The 19,874-nt window shown below is 48.1% G+C and overlaps 1 protein-coding gene across 1 annotated transcript in view; it reads right to left on the bottom strand.

Moving 5' to 3' along the window:
• ROPN1L (rhophilin associated tail protein 1 like) overlaps positions 1–19,874 on the bottom strand; it is a 42,238-nt gene that overhangs the window by 13,510 nt on the left and 8,854 nt on the right. The window contains exons 2-4 of the mRNA XM_056855670.1: positions 14,534–14,657; positions 14,186–14,347; positions 4,715–4,890 (exon numbers count right to left, since the gene is read on the bottom strand). Of these exons, the coding sequence (XP_056711648.1) occupies positions 4,715–4,890; positions 14,186–14,347; positions 14,534–14,657 (462 nt within the window). The remainder of the gene's footprint in view (positions 1–4,714; positions 4,891–14,185; positions 14,348–14,533; positions 14,658–19,874) is intronic.

The following is a 19,874-nucleotide window of genomic DNA, read 5'->3' as shown; positions in this document are numbered from 1 at the left end:
TCTCCAGCTCTAAACCTGGAAACCCCTCTTGATCTGTCAAAAAACGGATTCGGTCTGTGGTGAGTGTAGCGTCTCCACAGACAGCTGCAGAATCTCCTGCTAAACCCAAAGCTCCCGTCAAGGTGAGTGAAGTGGAAACCACTGTTTATGTGGACGCAGTGTTGCAACACTATAAAGGGGGTCCCCAACTGCCTGTCAAGGCACTTATTGACTCTGGCTGCAGCCGCACTTTAATTAGTGAGGCCACGTTTGCAGCCCTCAAAGTCAAGTCCGAGGCTTTACCAGCTACCGTACAATTCGCCCAGATGGATGGGAGCCATTTTAAGGGGGACCAGTCGATCATCGCACACGGGGAGTAGCGATGGGTATTGGTTCTCATTGGGAACAAATAGACTTTACCAAAGCCCCCATCCGATTCGAAGTTGTCCTAGGGATTAATTGGCTTAAAGGTCATAGTCCCTGTATAGACTGGGAAACTGACACTATTACCTTTGCCAATCCCAAGTGCGAACAGCACCGACAGGAAGTCGCAGTGGTACCTCCACCCGCTCCGGCGTTAACCTCCGATGCCTCATCGCCAACGCCTTTGCCCGAAGCATACAAAGACTTTGCAGATGTTTTTGATATTAAAGAATGCGATGCCTTGCCCCCCCCCCACCGTACCACAGACTGTGCAATTGAGGTGGTGAAAGACTGCACACTGACTAAGAGCAAGATTCACCCCATGAGCGTTTCCGAACACGCTGTATTACGTGACTTTTTAGATAAAAATCTTGCTCAAGGGTTCATTCGGCAATCGAACGCTCCCAACTCAGCCCCTGAGTTCTTTGTCCGGAAAAAGGAAAGTGACCTACGTTTATGCATTGACTTCCAAAAGCTTAATGCAGTTACCCAAGCCAACGCCTACCCCATACCGTTGATTTCAGATATTTTGGGACAATTACAGGAGGGACGCGTTTTCTCCAAATTAGACTTAGTGGAAGCTTATTATTGCATCCGTATCCGTGAGGGGGACGAACCCCTCACCACCTTCTCTTGCTGTTTTGGAATGTATGAATTTCTTGTGATGCCTTTCGGGTTAAAAGGGGCCCCGGGGGTCTTCATGCAACTCATTAACGAAATCCTCCATGATTTACTTTACCGCGGCGTGGTAGTTTATCTGGATGACATCCTCATTTACTCAAAAACCATGGAGGAGCATGTTGCTCTGGTCAGAGAAGTTTTGCAACGTCTGCGTAACCACCAGCTCTATGCAAAGCTGTCTAAATGCGAATTTCACCAGGAGAAAGTAACTTTCCTGGGGTACATAATCTCTCATCGTGGCCTTAGCATGGACCCCGCTAAAGTCCAATCGGTACTTGACTGGACTCCATCCTCCAGCCGCAAACAAGTGCAGCAATTCCTGGGCTTTGCTAATTTCTACCGCGGCTTCATTCCCAACTTCGCTCAAGTGGCGTTGCCAATCACTGACCTCCTAAAAACAAAGGTAAAGGAGTTTCTGCAACGTTACCCTCTGCCAAAATACTTTGGACTGAGCAATGTCAAGCCGCCTTTGTAGCCCTCAAGCGGCTTTTTACCTCTGAACCCGTACTGCAGCACCCGGACCCGAACCAAATGTTTATTGTACAGGTCGATGCGTCCGATGTAGCCATGGGGGGGGGGGCTCTTCTCCAGAGAGGACCGGACGGCCTCCTTCACCCCAGTGCCTACTTCTCAAAAAAGTTTGCGCATGCCCAACTGAACTGGCCCATTTGGGAGAAGGAGGCATCAGCCGTCCATCATGCCCTTACTCTGTGGAGGCAATTCCTGGAGGGGTCCCGGGTCCCCTTCGAAGTCTGGACAGATCACAAAAATCTAGCTGCCCTCACGGGGACCCATAAGCTGTCCGCAAAACAACAGCGTTGGGCAGACTTCTTTGCTCAATTCCGTTTTGTTCTTAAACATGTGCCCGGGAAACAGAACGTACTGGCTGATGCCCTATCCAGATTGCCTCAGTACCCAGTAAAACTTGATCGGCCGACAGACTCTTTATTCACCCCGGCGCACAGAGGGGTCCTGCCCGTACTGGCCGTGCAGACCCGGTCCCAAACTCAACCCCAGCCTGGAAACTGCACAGTGACCGACAAGGTAATCAGTCCTAACCAGCTGGCTCCCTCACCGGCCCCCCTTGCGCCGTCTGTGCCCGGCGCCCCGCAGCAACCAGTTCCCCCCCCTCATCCGCCGCCAGCTCGATCCCCCCTCTTCTGCGGGAGGAGGGGGGTGATCCTCTCCAACTCCTTCTTGGACTCCCTTCGTACTCAATGCGTAGCCGAACGCTCTGCCCAGGGTTTACTTGAGCAAGGTGGTTGTTGGTACAAAGACTCGAAATTGTACGTGCCTAAGATACTTCGAAGGGAAGTCCTGCAATTAGCCCATGGAGCTAAAACTGCGGGGCACTTTGGGTTCTTGAAAACCCTTCACTTGTTGCGCAGACAGTTTTGGTGGGGGGGGATGTGTTCTGATGTGGACTCCTTCATTCGCAGCTGCCCTATTTGTGCCACGGTCAAACAGTCTCAAGGCAAGCCCCCGGGACTGTTACAACCGCTGGAAATTCCCAGCAAGCCCTGGGAGGTGATTGCCATGGATTTCATGACGGATCTCCCACTTAGTGGGGGCAAAACTGTACTGTGGGTTATTACTGACTTATTTTCCAAACAGGTACATTTGGTTCCGTGTGCAGGTATTCCCTCCGCCCCCAAGTTGGCCTGCCTCTTTGTGTCACATGTTTTCCGTCTACATTCCTTCCCGTGCAAGATAATCTGCAACCGCGGAAGTAGTTTCGTGGCAAAAGTTTGGAAAGCCTTTCTCAAGTTGGTGGGGGTGGAGCAAAGTTTGTCTAGTGCTTATCATCCCCAGACGGATGGGCAAACTGAACGTGTCAATGCTGTACTGGAATGTTCTTTACGTTGTTATGTCAATTACCACCAAGATGATTGGGTAGAACTGTTGCCTCTTGCAGAATATGCTTACAATAATGCTGTACATCAATCTACAGGATTCAGCCCTTTCTATGCTGTGTATGGTCAGGACTTCGGTCCTATTGCCCCTGTAGAGGTAGCCGTGGGGGAGGGGGATCCTGACATGGCCTCTTGGGCGCATGCTCTCCGCACCACATGGCCCTGGCTGGTGGGCAACCTAGACAGAGCCAAGCGCAAATATAAAGCGCAAGCGGATAAGCACCGCTCTCCCAGCAAGGACTTTCAGATTGGTGAATTAGGGTATCTTTCCACCAAAAACCTGCGATCCACTCGCCCTTGCCACAAACTCAGTGCCAAGTACATAGGGCCATATCCCATCGCCCGGATCATTAACCCTGTCACTGTGGAACTGACTCTCCCTAAAACCTTGAGACGTATCCACCCAGTCTTCCATGTCAGCCTCCTTAAGCCTCATGTCGCCTCCTCGGAATGGCACCCGGAACCGCCTCCCGAGCAACCCGTGATGGTGGTGGGGGAGTGCCAAAGATCCTGGATTCACGTATACGGCATGGGTCCCTGCAATACCTAATTCGCTGGAAGCACTTCCCCCCTGCCTACGACGAGTGGGTACGTGCACAGGTTGTATCCGCCCCACACTTAGTGAACGCCTTTCACACTGCCTACCCGGACAAGCCATCCCCCTTACAAGATGGGAGGGGACCTTAAGGGGGGCAGAATGTCAGGCCTGTGTCTCAATTGGTTTCGTTTTCCCACTGACCAGACTCAAGGACTGTTATGCATACCTAAATCCGTTTGAAGCCGTGGGAACCACAGCGCTGTTTGTATTTTGTAATCTCTTGCTTTTTTCTATGCTTTTATATTACCAAGTGCAAGCCAGCAAGCTCCATTGCTGTCACTCTTTTCTTTATGCTCTGTTAACCTATTTTGACCAGTAAAAACCAGCTTCTTTGGACCTGACTGTCTCTGATGTGGTTTTTGGTTCAGATTGGGCCAAGGGCTTACACTATACCGCAAAGTTAGAAGCTACTCCTATAGTAAAAGAAAAAGCCCTTGTCCTTGTGGAGCCTCACAAAGGCTGTTACCGCACTAGGTATTCCCAGCAATGTATTAAGAGTTTGAAAATGTTATAAAAAATACTGTTCGCACTTTCTATGTATTCCCACCGATGTATAAAGAGTTTGAAATTGTTATAAAAAATACTGTTCGCACTTTGTTTGGCCCCTTTAGCTGTGAAGACGTCTTCCAACCATTTTTTAGCCGTGGCATCCAAAAACCCTTTTAAAGTGCTGTTTTTTATAACATTACCAAACTCTTGATACATCGCTGGGAATACCTAGTGCAGTAACAGCCAGTGACTGATACTGCCCCTCTTTAGTTCAGCCACCGTTAAATTATGACAGCCACCCATTCTTAATAATAGCTGTATCTGTTTTGATTTGACCACAGTCTCAACTCACTAAACAGCACAATTAATGCACTGTCATGAGCTGTAAAAGCCACAGCTATGTGGTCATATGGTACTATGTTGGCAGTGTTCATGAGGACTGAAAGAACAGTCTCCCTTCAACGCAGCAGTAAAAGTCAGACTTTATTTATCTGCTTGTGAAAAATCAGAGGTTCACAAGACACAGTTAAACTGAAAAAGGCTACCTAGTAAAATCCAAGTGTTGTGAAAGAAGCATGACCCTATGGCAGGCCTACACTATAGCAGACTCACACATCCAGTCCATACTTACACCTGTTCCTTAAGAGCAGAGAGAAATGATTCTGTTTCTGCTTCTGGTATTTCTTCATCTAAGCCAGCCAGGTACGAGTAGAGAAATGCAAAGGCCTCATAGGGAATGCGTGCTGCTCCACCCTCTGGATCCTCTGTAAGAATTTCACAGGCCTGCTTCATAGAACTCATTAAGGACTAAAATTCAGAACAAAAAAGAAAAACCACACAGTAGTGTCTAATCAAGGGGGATTAGAAAGACAGACTGCTGAATTACAACTAATAATGAAGCGCAAGACAATGCATTCTCCTGGAATGAATAGAGACCTAGGATTCCTGTCTCATTACCAATGCTGATTTCTCCACACCTACTACCTCTCTGCATAAGACATCTAATCCAACCATGCCTGCTACTGGCATTTACTTGCTACAAACATTTACATACTATTTCCATTGGGAGTCTGAATTCACTCTTCTCTACCTAAGGACAGATGGACTCACATTCTAGCTGTATTTTAAGAAGTGAGCTGTGACTCACAAAAGCTCATACTGTGCTAGAAATTTTGTTAGTCTTGAAGGTGTTACTGGACTCTTGCTCTTTTCTACCCCCTGAACTGTGAACTCCCAGCTGATCACAAACTCCATGAATGGAGAGCCTGCAGGGTGTGCAGGTAGCTCATCAAACAATCAGCTGGGTTTTCCAGACCAGGGATGCGTTAGTGTCAGGCTGCTATCTCGGTTTCAGTATTGTTTCTGTGTCGGTACTGTACTGTCTAGCCTCAAGGCCGACCACACATACCAAGGCCTGGGAATACTGCTCCTGGGAAAGTTGACTCTGTCTGGGTATGCTGATGTTGTATAATCTCCCGCCATTTACTGCCTTATATTATCGTTCGGCTAGTAAGACTCTCATAGCTGCCATAGTTCCCTGTATGCACTGTATTGCCTTTTTGACCAGTAAAAGCCATCTGCTTGGATTCTATACGACTCTGTGGTGATTTCTGGTTCGAAGGGTCAGGAGCTTACATTATGGCAGCTATCTATCATCTTCTTTATTGTACTACTAGTCAGGCTGGAACCCAGGGGGGTTCGCCTGCCGCTTGGGTGGGAGCTGAGAAGCTCTCCGAGTGACCTACGATCCTGGATTCCTCTCGGAAGGATCCCACCCTGTTACAGGACATAGTCGCTGAACTCTTCAGAACTACCCTAGAGGTTTGCCGCTTGAGGGGACTGGTACAGGAGCAGTGGCAATCTCTTAAAGGGACTCTCTGGATGTTGACGTCGGAGGATACTGATACTCGTTTAGATCTTCAGGACTTGGATCAAGTACTGGACGATTGGCAACTGGTTGGCAACTGAGGATTTACAAGTACTAACTGGACTTTTGGATAATCTTATGTCTCGAGAGACTCTTTCCTCTAGTTCTACCATGGCAGGAGCCCCGCCGGAGGGTTTTTCCCTGATCCCGGATGCGGCCAGCTGTCAGGCTGAAGCCAAGCGAGTCGCTATTCGCACCGCTCTTCTCCTTGTGGAATGTACAAAGGACACCCCGGTCGCCACCTTGGCTCAAGCTTTGACCTCGACTTTTGGAGCCGATGCACCTGCACTGGCGGTTCGAATACAACCCTTGCTGGGCGGGGAATCCGACCCCATACTCTCACTCCTGGAAACAGAACTTTTACCGCGCATTACGGCGGAGGCTGCCCTAAGACTTGAGAACGCCAAAGTTCTTGCGGATAAGGATGCCACCGAAGCGGCTAAGGTCGCCAGAGAGAGAGAGGCTGCTGACGCAGCCAAGGCGGCAGCAGCAAGGGTTAGGGATCGGGCGAGAATGGATACGCGCCCCAAGGGCACTGTACAAGGGCTATCAGGTCTGTCTTTTCCCCCGGCGTTTGTCCCGTCGCGCGCGACCCAACGCGCACGCCGTTTGGCTGACCGACGTCTAGACTCAGGAGAGTCTGAAGACGAGGATCTTTATGGAGATAGCTCTCAATGGGCCACGAGCTTCCGGACCAGTAAACCTCATCTCACTGGTGGCCCAAGTGAGGAGGTTCACCTCTTACGAGCCCAGAATCGGGAGCTCTCCGACCGTGTTGATCAACTCCAAGAACTAATGGAACGTATGCTTCAGGATAACAGGCAATTACAACAAACCCTGATAGCCCAAGCACAGCCTGTTCCGATACCGGGTCAGGGGGTGCCCATCCAGCCACCCCAACCACCCGCTAATGTGCCTGCTCCACCCTTGCCTCCCGGAGCTCCCGTTGTTCCTCCGCCCGGACCACCCGTGCAACCGGGCCAACCTGCGCCCGGCCCTTGGAAGCAACTTAAATTGAGGACTACGTACGACGGATCTCTCGAGACTTTGCCTTGTTTCTTGCATCAAGTGGACAGTTATATGCGAGAACAAGGACAACTTTTCCCCACGGAAGATAGCCGGGTGCGTTATGTAGCTTCCCTTCTGACAGGTAAAGCAGCTGACTGGATGGTCCTCCAGTTTGACACCCGCTCTCGAGCTATTCGTTCCCTCAACAACTTCATGACTGCTCTAAGAAGGAGGTTTGAAGACCCCTTCCTGGGGGAAAGAGCCAAAACGGAACTCTTACAACTAAAACAAGGCTCTGCTACAGTTCGAGAATTTGCCGATGAATTTCAACGACTGGCAAGCAAAATTGTAGGCTGGCCCGAAACCACTCTAATTCATCATTTCAGGGAAGCCTTGCACCCTGACGTTCTGAACTGGTCATACATGCGGGGCGATCCCGATACCCTTGAAGACTGGATTCTATTGGCCGAGGAAGTGGAAAGCCGCCGACGCTTCATTTCCCTAGTCCGTCAAAAGCACAAGGAAAAAGGCACCCAAAAGCCGCAATCCAAGGCACCACCGCCCGTCCCACGAAATCCTCCACGTCCGCCCCAGGAACGTGAAGTCCGATTTCAGAGAGGTGCCTGTCTTACTTGCGGAGAAATGGGCCACTTTGCAGCTGTTTGCCCGCACCGCCATGAATTATTTCGTCCCAGCACGACGACCCGCGCCAGAGGTCGTCCACCACGCAGAGGCACCGCGGCCACCCGCAGCGCAGCTCCGGGAAGACCCACACCCTCTGCACTCCATGCCGGAGACCCAGCCTCCCTGCCTACTACCAACGACCCCGCCGGGTCTCGGATTACAAGTGCCCCATTGGGGGACAACTTTCCCTCTTCGGATGAGGAAAATCCTTGGAATTCTCTAGCCTTAAACCTGGAATCTCCCCTCGACTTGTCAAAAAACGGCTCCGGTCTGTGGTGAATGGAGCGTCTCCACAGACCTCTCAGGATCCTCCTGTTAAACCGAATGCTCCTACCAAAATCAAAGAAGTGGACTCCACCGTCTACGTGGATGCAGTTTTACAACACATTAACGGTGGCCCACAACTACCCGTCAAAGCACTAATCGACTCCGGTTGCTGTCGCACTCTCATAAGCGAAGCCACTTTTGCTGCACTCAGAGCCGAATCTGAGGCTTTACCCGCCCCCGTCCAATTTGCCCAAATGGACGGGAGCCATTTCCAGGGGGGTCCAGTTGATCACCGCACCATAGGGGTAGCAATGGGAATTGGCTCCCACTGGGAGCAAATAGACTTCACTATAGCCCCTATCCGTTTTGAAGTGGTCTTGGGTATTAACTGGATTAAAGGACATAGTCCCAGTATTAACTGGGAAACAAACACTATCTCCTTCGGCAGCCCCATGTGCAATCAGCACCGGCAGAACTTTGCACTGTTATATCCGCCCGTACCAGCATTGGCCTCCGATGTCCCAGCACTTCCAGTCCTACCTAATGTATATCGAGACTTTGCGGATGTCTTCGACCTTAAAGAATGTGATACCTTACCCCCCCACCGGGCCTCAGACTGTACAATTGAGGTGGTCAAGGACTGCACATTAACCAAAAGTAAGATTTACCCTATGAGCGCTTCCGAGCGCACTGTTCTCCGGGACTTCCTTGACAAAAACCTCGCCAGAGGGTTCATTCGCCCATCGAATGCCCCAAACTCGGCCCCCGCGTTTTTTGTCCGGAAAAAAGAGGGCGACCTTCGTTTATGCATTGACTTCAGAAAACTCAATGCGGTTACCCAAACCAACGCCTATCCTATCCCATTAATATCTGATATTTTGGGACAGTTACAGGAGGGCCGGGTGTTCTCCAAGTTGGACTTGGTGGAAGCCTACTACCGAGTCCGCATCCGCGAAGGAGATGAGCACCTCACTGCCTTCTCTAGCTGTTTCGGTATGTATGAATTCCTCGTGATGCCGTTCGGATTGAAAGGGGCCCCGGGGGTCTTTATGCAACTCATCAACGAAATACTTCATGACTTGCTGTATCGCGGGGTGGTGGTTTACTTAGACGACATTCTTATTTATTCAAAAACCATGGAAGAGCATGTAACTCTAGTCCGAGAAGTTCTACAGCGCCTGCGCGACCACCAACTCTTTGCAAAACTGGCTAAATGCGAGTTTCATCAAAGCCAGCTCACATTTTTAGGATACATAATCTCCCACCAAGGTCTTCGCATGGACCCTGTCAAAGTCCAAGCCGTTCTCGATTGGACTCCTCCCACCAACCGCAAGCAAGTGCAACAGTTTTTGGGATTTGCAAACTTTTATCGAGGATTCATTCCTAACTTCGCCCAAGTGGCCCTACCCATTACTGATCTACTAAAAACCAAAGGGAAAGCAAACACAGCTACCTTACCCTCCGCAAAAATCCTGTGGACTGATCAATGCCAAGCCGCGTTTGTGGCTCTCAAACGCCTCTTCACATCCGAACCCGTACTACAGCACCCGGACCCAAACCAAATGTTTATTGTGCAAGTCGATGCCTCCGATGTAGCTATGGGAGGGGCCCTCCTCCAGAAAGGTCCGGATGGCCTCCTTCACCCGTGCGCTTACTTTTCGAGAAAATTTGCGCACGCACAATTGAACTGGCCCATTTGGGAAAAAGAGGCAGCGGCCGTTCACCATGCCCTCACTCTATGGAGACAATTCTTAGAGGGGTCCAATATCCCCTTCGAGGTTTGGACCGGTCACAAGAATCTAGCTGCCCTCACGGGGTCCCATAAACTATCAGCAAAACAACAACGTTGGGCTGAATTCTTCGCTCAGTTTCGTTTCGTCCTAAAGCATGTTCCTGGGAAACAAAACGTTCTCGCAGATGCCCTCTCCCGGTTGCCACAATACCCGGTAAAACTCGAGAGACCAACTGACTCTCTGTTCACCCCTACGCAAAGGGGAACCCTTCCTGTACTGGCCGTGCAAACTCGATCTCAGCAACAGCACCCCAGACCCAGTTCTCCAGCACCTCCAACCCGAGCGGCTACCCAACCGCCCTCGCAACAACAACGAACCGACGATTCCACTCCTCCAACCCCACCGGCTGCCCTACCGCCTACAATCTGCGCACCACCGCACGTAAGCACTACCCCCATAGTTGGTCCTAAGACTACTATAGCCGGGGGGGGGGGGTTCCCGCCAAGGTTCCCATCTCCGAATCCTTTTTAAATACCCTTCGGAACCACTGCCTCTCTGAACGCTCCACTCACACCCTACCCCCTGGGGTAATAGAACAGGGAGGCTCATGGTACAAAGACTCTAAATTGTATGTACCCAAGGCACTTCGAAAAGACGTCTTACACTTAGCTCATGGAGTAAAAACAGCTGGACACTTTGGATTCCTAAAAACTCTCCACTTATTGCGCAGACAATTTTGGTGGGGGGGAATGCGTTCCGACGTTGACTCTTTTATTCGCAGCTGCCCTGTTTGCGCCACAGTGAAGCGATCACAAGGCAAACCCCCGGGGCTACTGCAACCTCTAGAAACACCCACCAGACCATGGGAAGTGATTGCTATGGACTTTATGACTGATCTCCCTCTCAGCGGGGGAAAAACTGTGTTATGGGTTGTTACTGATTTGTTTTCCAAGCAAATCCATTTAGTTCCATGCGCAGGGATCCCCTCTGCTCAAAAAATGGCCCGCCTCTTCGTTACACATATCTTCAAATTACATTCGTTTCCGCGCAAAATAATCTGTGACCGCGGCAGTGGCTTTGTTTCCAAGTTTTGGAAAGCATTCCTCAAGTTGGTGGGGGTTGAACAAGGATTGTCTACTGCATACCATCCTCAAACCGATGGTCAAACTGAACGTGTAAATGCTGTCCTTGAATGTTATTTACGCTGTTATGTAAACTACCACCAAGATAACTGGGTAGAACTGTTACCTTTTGCAGAATATGCCTACAATAATGCTGTACATCAATCTACAGGTTTTAGCCCATTCTATGCAGTATATGGACAGGATTTCGGTCCTGTTACGCCCAAAAATAATGTGGAGGGGGAGGGAGATCCTGACGTTGCTTCCTGGGCACACACCCTCCGTACCACTTGGCCTTGGCTCGTTAGCAATCTCGACCGAGCCAAGCGCAAATACAAAGCACAAGCTGATAAACATCGTTCCCCCGGGGGCGAACTGCGAGTGGGTAAATTGGTCTATCTTTCCACCAAAAACCTACGTTCCACCCGTCCGTGCCTTAAACTCAATGCTAAATTCATTGGCCCTTTCCCGATCACACGGGTCATAAATCCTGTCACGGTGGAATTAGCTCTCCCGAAAACCCTGAGGCGTGTGCATCCCGTTTTCCACATTAGCCTCCTGAAGCCCCATACGGCCTCTCCACAATGGCATCCCGATCCGCCCCCCGAACAGCCCATTATGGTGGGGGGGGAAGAGCACTTCGAAGTCTCCAAAATCCTTGACTCCCGTGTTCACCATGGCAACCTACAGTATTTGGTCCGTTGGAAACACTTCCCCCTGCCTACGACGAGTGGGTTCGCGCACGAGATGTCTCCGCCCCCAAACTAATCGATGCCTTTCACACTGCCTACCCGGACAGGCCATCCCCCTTGCAGACTGGGAGGGGGCCTTAAGGGGAGCAGGATGTCAGGCTGCTATCTCGGTTTCAGTATTGTTTCTGTGTCGGTACTGTACTGTCTAGCCTCAAGGCCGACCACACATACCAAGGCCTGGGAATACTGCTCCTGGGAAAGTTGACTCTGTCTGGGTATGCTGATGTTGTATAATCTCCCGCCATTTACTGCCTTATATTATCGTTCGGCTAGTAAGACTCTCATAGCTGCCATAGTTCCCTGTATGCACTGTATTGCCTTTTTGACCAGTAAAAGCCATCTGCTTGGATTCTATACGACTCTGTGGTGATTTCTGGTTCGAAGGGTCAGGAGCTTACAGTTAGAGAGGAACGGGTCTACTCAGAACAAAGTCATGCTGACGATTAACATTGATTGGGAGGGGATTTGGAAAGGGCACAAAGGCTCAATGGAACATAGTTCAACCCTGTCTGCCTTGTGGCATTGCTGTGTGGGTGGTGCGAGTGGCGTGGTCCACGTGGGGCCATGCGTGGCAACGGCTGCAGGGAATAGTGTCATGGGGTGGTGCAGATCCCCTACAACCGGCAGAAAGACAATGGGGCTCGGCTCATTGTGTGGTTTCCACATCATCCCTCTCCAAGGGCATCAGAGCTCTTTTTTCCTGCCAGTTGCCATATAAACAAACCCAAGCGGGCTGTGTGTGTGCAGTGTCAAGTTGCAGCTGACTTATGGTGACCCCATAGGGTTTTCAAGGCAAGAGACATTCGGAGGTGGTTTGCCATCGCCTGCCTCCATGTGGGCTGAGAGAACTGTGACCCAGAAGGCTTCGTGTGGAGGCGTAGGGAATTGAACCCGGCTCTCCAGATTAGAGTCTGCTGCTCTTAACCACTACACTGTGCTGGCTCTCTACAGTGACCTCACTAGAGGTGACATAGTTTTGTCGCAGCCAGCCCCCACGGTGCATGTGCGCCTCAGGATTGCTCTGCCTGTATTGGGAAGCCATAATAACTGGCTGTCTATGTATTCTCACAAGTCTATGCAAAGAAATAAACATGTGTGTGATCCCACATGTCACAATCTACAGAGTTCACTCCCTTTTTCCTTCACAGGTGCACTTTCTGGTTAGATTATTTGTAATGTTTGACTCGCTCAACAATTTGAAAGCATCATCCAAAAGAGAGATAAGTAACTGCAATCAAGATAAACTCAATTGAAACTCTACGGCATTATACTCCACTGAAGCCTCTCCCGTCCCTCAAACCCCACCCTCCTCAGGCTCGACCCTCAAAATATCCAGACAACCCTACTCGGCTGGGTTGCAGACTCTTGTTCCCCAGGGCCTATGCTGGGGGGGGGGGTGTCTTCCCCACCTCCCTGCCTGCGGCTGCTGCTATTCCCCCACCAGCTGGGCCCCTGGAGGTTCCCTTGGCCAATGAGGATAAGCTGGTGCCGGCTGATGAGGTCTAAGTTCACGGAATGCCAAACACTGAGAGAGAACTGGTATAAAAATGTTTTTAGATGTTACATTACTCCTAAAGATACAGCAAAGGCTAACAAAGATTTTAGTGGGTAATGTTGGAAATGCCCAAGTACAGATACAAGTTTTTATCATATGTAGTGGACTTATGAGAAGGCATGAAAATATTGGATAATGATATATGATGAAATGCCAAAAATATTGAAAGTTACGTTTCTGTTGGATCCAAAAATATGTTATTAAATATATTGCCAAACAATATGCCAAAAATTTATAATGAATTATTTAAGTATATGGTGACAGTGGCAAGAGTAGTATATACAGAAAGTGAAAAGCAGAGGAATGTCCAGATTTGAATGAATGGATAAACAAATTAAACGATTATGCAACTATGGCAAAGTTAAAATCATTAATACTTAATTCATTTCTGAATTTAATGAAAAATTGAATATGTTTTAATTATATAGCTAAGAAATAGCAGATAAAATCTAAGTAATAATGTTTAAGAACAGTAAATATATGATATGATATAATGATATAATGATGAGATAGAGAAGTTAAAGAAGTTAATAATTGAAGGATAATTTCAAGTAAGCTCCAATATAATGTAATTGATTTATTTAATTTGTTTTTTATGTTTAGGTTTAAATGTGAGCATGTGTAGTGTTGGGGGAAAAATGTAATTTTTTTTTTTAAAGAAAGAAAGATACAGTGGAAATTGGTGAGGCAGATGCCTCTAGTGGCAGCGGAAACCCAGTAGAGAAAAGTCAGATCGCTGTTTCTAATGCCTCAGAAGTTAAAAAGCACAAGGCAGGATATAAATAAATAAATAAGCTGAGGACTCTCTGCACATAAATGCAGCATATTCTATATTCTTTCCTTTGAAACTCAAACTGTTCTACAGCATGTGTTATTTTACTAGCAAAATACCGTAACAGAGATGCAGCGGAAACACTGATATTGGTTTGTTTCTGAAGAAATTAAAAATCAGATGTGTATTTGTGAATGTTTGCTCTTCTACCCTAACATTTCCAGTTTCAGTACACAACAATTTTATTAGGTGTAAAGGAACACTATGACACAAGCCTACATACCCCACAAAGCGCGCTGCACCCAAGGGCAAAGAATTTAATCCACGGCACTTCGTCCCCAAAGTGGTCCAGTCGTAAGAGATAGTGCAGCTGTTCTACTGGCAAGCACAAGTTTTTCCATTTTGTCTGCAGTTCTTGTAGACTCAGAGTTTCCTTTTTAGATAGCTTTAAAGACATATCCACATCCATATATGAAACACAGAAAAGCAGCATGAAAAAGTTATTTCTCAAAAAAACATACATTTGTTATTCAAAAACCTGCATATTGTTCTGTCTAGGTTTAAGCAGTTTTTGAGAAACCAAGAAGACATTTCGATTAATACTGATGAAACACTCTGCAGCAACATTTACCTGTTTATGCAAAACTTTAAGGAGCCCCGGTGTCAGACCAGTATCATTTTTCTGTGTGGCTACCTGCATTTCAACTCGATCCTTCACGGGAAGAGGCTCTCCTTTTGATAGAGCAGAGAAATATCTATGGTAACACAAATGGAAAAACACCGTTTAAAATTATATGTGAAATTTAAGCTTTTCAAAAGCAGCTTGTGATCTTAAGACCAAAATCTTTTTATACCCCATGTACATATAACGGCAATCTCTTTCAACCGGTGGGGACTTGTAACAAAATATTGCAGATCATTTCAGCTTGCCTAAGGATGGCTGAAAAGTTCCCACCTTTGCAACCATTCTTCAGGGACTACATCAGCAGATGTCACTCTCTAACCCCCCCCCCCATAACCCCAATGGATGGCCACAAAGATGGATGGCTACCTGTGAGGAGCGATGAAGGAGGGAAAATCTCCCACTGCACTGAAGTCCTCAGCCTGACCTGACAAAGTAGCCTCATCATGTATCAGTAGGGTTGCCGACCTCCAGGTACTAGTTAAAGGGAAATACAGCACCCAGCTCAATTAGTAAAGTTTTATAAATGTAAATAACCGAAAAGGTAGCAGAACATTCAAAATTGAGGAAGACTAAGGAGAGTATACAACTATCAAAGTATTCCAAATAATTTCCTAACCATGCTAATAAGCTGCATCTAGCAACAAGGACAAAAATACAACACAAGTGTGTCGCGCCCCAGGCTAGGAAGCGCGGAGCCGAGGGCAGGGTCTTGTGCGTCTATTCGGGGTTGAGGAGTTTCCTCGGCCTCAGACCACTCAGCCAGGGAGTCTGAGCTCGCCTCCCCGTCTGAGTCCGCCAGGGTTCTGGGCTACAGACAACTAGCCCGTCCTAGCCAGCCATCCTCCTCGGCCTCCACCCCACAACCCCCTTTTAAGCGTTCCCCCCCCCCTTGGCTCTGCCCTTCCGAGCCTATATGGGCCGGGGTTTTCCCTTTCCTTCCGGGACCAGCCTGCTGGAGGAGCCCCCTGGTAACCCCGCCCCCCGCCCGACTCTCACCCTGCCGTGGTTCAGTGGGCCGCCAGGTGCGGCTCCCAACGCCCGACCCTCTGGCGATCCATCGCGGGCCGGGGTCCCACCTGCCTCCAGTGGGTGTGACTCCCCCGGGCTTTCCCAGGGACTTCCTCGCGCTCGTCGGCCTGTAGGGGAAAGAGGAGGGTCTTTTGAGGAGACGCCACGCCGAGCCGGCTCCTGGGGCTTAAGGCCGCCAGAATTCTCCTGCCTGGCCTCTTCTCCGGGCTTCTCCCCCTCCTGCCTCTTCCTCCGCCCATTCCCGCTGGCCTTCCCTGGCTCCGGTGTGACAGGGGAGCCTCCCGGCCCTCCCGGGCCCCAGGTGAGTGGCGGGGTGGGGGCCGAGCCTGTGCCGCCCGGGAACAAGCCACCTCCAAGCCCTCCCGGGACCCCGGTGAGCGGCAGGGTGGGAGCCGAGCCTGCGCCGCCCGGGAACGAGCCGCCTCCCGGCCCTCCTGGGCCCCTGGTGAGCAGCGGGGTGGGGGCCGAGCCTGCGCCGCCCAGGAACGAGCTGCCTCCCGGCCCTCCTGGGCCCCAGGTGAATGGCGGGGTGGGGGCCGAGCCTGCGCCACCCGGGAACGAGCCGCCTCCCGCCCTCCCAGGCCCCAGGTGAGCGGCGGGGTGGGGGCCGAGTCCGCGACGCCTGGGAACGGTCCAGTCGCAGGACAAAGTGCCTGGTTACCTCACCAGTTGCACTGAACTGAAAATGCAACACAAGTGCCTGGTTGTCTCACCATTCAGCACAAACCGAAAATGCATAACCAAAATTCAAATCCAAAGTCCAAGATCCAAAGTCCAGTGTCAAAGTCCAATCCAGGGTCCAAAGTCCATATGCATTCAAAGGTTCAGTTAGTGAATTGTTGTAATGTGTATTTAAAGTTAGAACTCGACACGCTTACTTCCTTGATAGGCAAACTAAAAGGACAGAATGTGCATGCACCACATTTATGATGTCCAGAGATGTTAACCCCTTCCCGACTGGGTAACCTGTCGGTTTTTACAAGAATGTTCCGCGAAGACTTGGTTTTTCTGAGGCCAAAAATCGGGGGCTCAGAGCACCCTGATATGTTGTACAAAATGTGCCAGTGTCGGCGGATGATTTTCTGGAGTTCGTGGGTAAAATGGTTGTATTCAAAAGAGGCATAAATCCTAGAAGGTTTCAATGTGTTATCAGTTTGGGGGTGGATCAAGGTTCCTCGATCCTTCAATGCCACTTTAGACATGGCATTAGAGATCAAAGGTGGATCATATCCTCTGCCAAGTAATTATTCAAATCCTGGGCTACGTCTATGAAGTCTCGCTGAAAGGTGGTATTTCGTTTTAATCTAAGTTGACTGTAGGGTAAATTATGCCGTGAGTGAAGCAGATGATGTGATGAGAAGTGGAGCCCCGCTCATTACAATTCACTAACTGTGCATCCAAAAACGTTATTTATGCAATTATTTGCCCCTGTTTTTTAATGTACATCGGTTCAACGTGTCGCCAATTAAAGCTACGTATTGGCAAACACAGAGCGAGGATATGCTCTAGGACCCTGGAGGCACCGCTTACTAGCCATTTTTTTTACAGAAGGGACATTAGGACTCGGATTTACTTTTCTTTGCACTTTGGCAGTACAAGCTGCGAAGATTTCATCATGAAGATATTGCTAAAATCCTACACAGACATGAAATGAAGTTCATATATCTATTTAAAACACTATCTCCTGAAGTCTGAATAGTGAGTTTGATCTCACTAGCTTCCTCTAAAAAACCTTTTTTAGAACTTTAGAACTTCCACTTTAAAAATTCTCTTTTCCTCCTGATGTAAATCAGCTGGGTTGATCAGGATTTAATCATGTGTCTTGAGCTATCGGCACCAGCTCTCAGAGATAGTCTAGAGCCCTATGGGTCTGCTGGTCAACGGTATGTATGAATTATTTGAGGGTCACTGTATTCTATGGGAAATTGTTACTATATTCTATGGTTCTGTTGGAAATGTTTATGTTTTTACAGAGGTCTTTGTACCCCCTTATGAATGATACATGTTCACCAATTGAGCAAATCAACTGAAGAAGCTACTGCTTGGCGAAACGTACACAAATCTGGAGGTGTCATTTTGAAATTTGAACCTTTGAATGCATATGGACTTTGGACCCTGGATTGGACTTTGACACTGGACTTTGGATCTTGGACTTTGGATTTGAATTTTGGTTATGCATTTTCAGTTTGTGCTGAATGGTGAGACAACCAGGCACTTGTGTTGCATTTTCACTTCAGTGTGACTGGTGAGGTAACCAGGCACTTGTGTTGTATTTTTGTCCTTGTTGCTAGATGCAGCTTATTAGCATGGTTAGGAAATTATTTTGAATACTTTGATAGTTGTATACTCTCCTTAGTCCTCAATTTTGAATGTTCTGCTACCTTCTTTTCGGTTATTTACGTTTATAAAACTTTACTAATTGAGCTGGGTGCTGTATTTCTCTATAACTAGTGTTTGTTCAGCACACGTACCAATTGATTCAGGTTTAACCTCCAGGTACTAGCTGGAGATCTCCTATTATTACAATGTCACGGGTCTGTGCGTTTGTCAGGCCTCAGCAACACGTTGCGTCTCTTGCAAAGGAACTTCACTCCAGACGTTGCAGCGAGTTAAAAGTTTATTTCAGAAAGACAGCGAGTTCAGCAGGTCATAGAGACTTAAGGCTAGAATACAGACATGGGGAAATATCGGTACATATATAGGGTAAATACAATGGGGTTGATTGGGTTTTAGAAACAAAGAAACAATACAGAAGTTAACTACCGGTAAAGACTCAAGACAACGCATACAGGAAATAAACGCGTGCGTTAACTGGCTGATCTTCCTGGGCTCCCGGCATTGTCTTGCGGGACCCGGTATCAGATCAGTGATTATTCGGGCGGGTCTCCATTGAGGTGCAGATCCCTCACTTTGCCCTGGCCTTGAGCGGCTAACGAGCAGTACCATGTTTAGGCTCCTTCTCCCTCCTTCCTGCCAAGCACCGTTATCTATTCATTTCCCAGGCCGTTGGAAACTGCACCTGTGATGTAATCGTGCTTTGAGTTATGCCTTGTAGTCTGGCTCGTCATTAGCAACTTTGAACCTGCAAGTTGCCTTAGCTGTTCCTGTTGCTTCTTCAATAAAGTTCACCTGCTTCTGATTTGACTGTCTGAGCGAGTGGCTTTTTGGAAATTGCCCAGGTTGGCTGGAGAACCTGACACCTATGCTCTTAGAATTGACCCCTTCCTGAGAAGAAGTATGTTATCTCATTCAGTTAGACACCTAATAAGCAGGACTCAATGCTTCTTACTGAAGTAAGCTTGAAGTGCTCCAATAAATTATGAAAATGGACATAAATGTATGTACAGTTTATTTTACATAATGTAGTATATGCATGTAGATGGTTACAAAGTCTTTAAACGTTATACAAGTTCAGACATTATAAGTCTCAAACATGTTCATGTTGCAAGCAATCTTAAGCAATCTCTGTGCCTCTATATGAGAGTATCAAACCTTAAAACAGTAATAATATTTCATTCAGAAAATATAAGTTACAGAAATCTTGTAAAAATGGTTAGTTCAGTACATAAAGTCTGGTTTAGTTAAAAAGTATCTTAATTCAAAGTATCTAGACTATCATAATAATAAGCAGGCCTACTTTACCCAATCATGTCAGTTATGAACCTCCCCAGTACAGCAGGACTAGAGAGATCTGAAAAGTTACCACTCCATGTTGATGAATAGACCTTTTAGGTCTTCTATGTTATTTTAGCCTTTGAGTATCTTTGTTGTATGCAAAGGTTAGAGAAATCTCTGATTCCATGAGTTTATGTAAGAGCTGGGGTTATGAGCCTTTGAGGCATATTTTCAGTCCATGCCAGGACTAAGTTCATGAAACCATAGAGAAATCTCTGAGTGTTTTTAGCCTATGAAAATCCTCTGGTCTATGTGAAGATCAGGGAGATCTATGTGTGTGTGCATACCATCTCCAGTTTTGTCAGAACTAGAAAGCTATGCAAAGCTTAAAGCTATGTGTAGTTATGTGTAAGCTTACAGCTGTGTAAATGTTAAAGAGTTCTGTGTAAGACCTTAGTCTGAGAGAAGAACTCTGTGTCAGACCTTAGTCTGAGAGAAGTCTTAAGGACTTCTATGTCTATAAGGGCTGGATAGACCTTAGTGAACACTTCTCAATTCATGATCCTTCAGGTACGTTGGTCCCAAACCATATAGGGTTTTGAAGGTCAAAACCAGGACCTCGACTTGTGCCCGGAAACAAACT

The sequence above is a fragment of the Euleptes europaea genome, chromosome 9 (assembly GCF_029931775.1).
Source record: "Euleptes europaea isolate rEulEur1 chromosome 9, rEulEur1.hap1, whole genome shotgun sequence".
In the NCBI taxonomy this organism is placed as follows: Eukaryota; Metazoa; Chordata; class Lepidosauria; order Squamata; family Sphaerodactylidae; genus Euleptes; species Euleptes europaea.
Note: the sequence above shows the minus strand (reverse complement) of the source record. Positions and strands in the feature narration are given on the sequence as shown.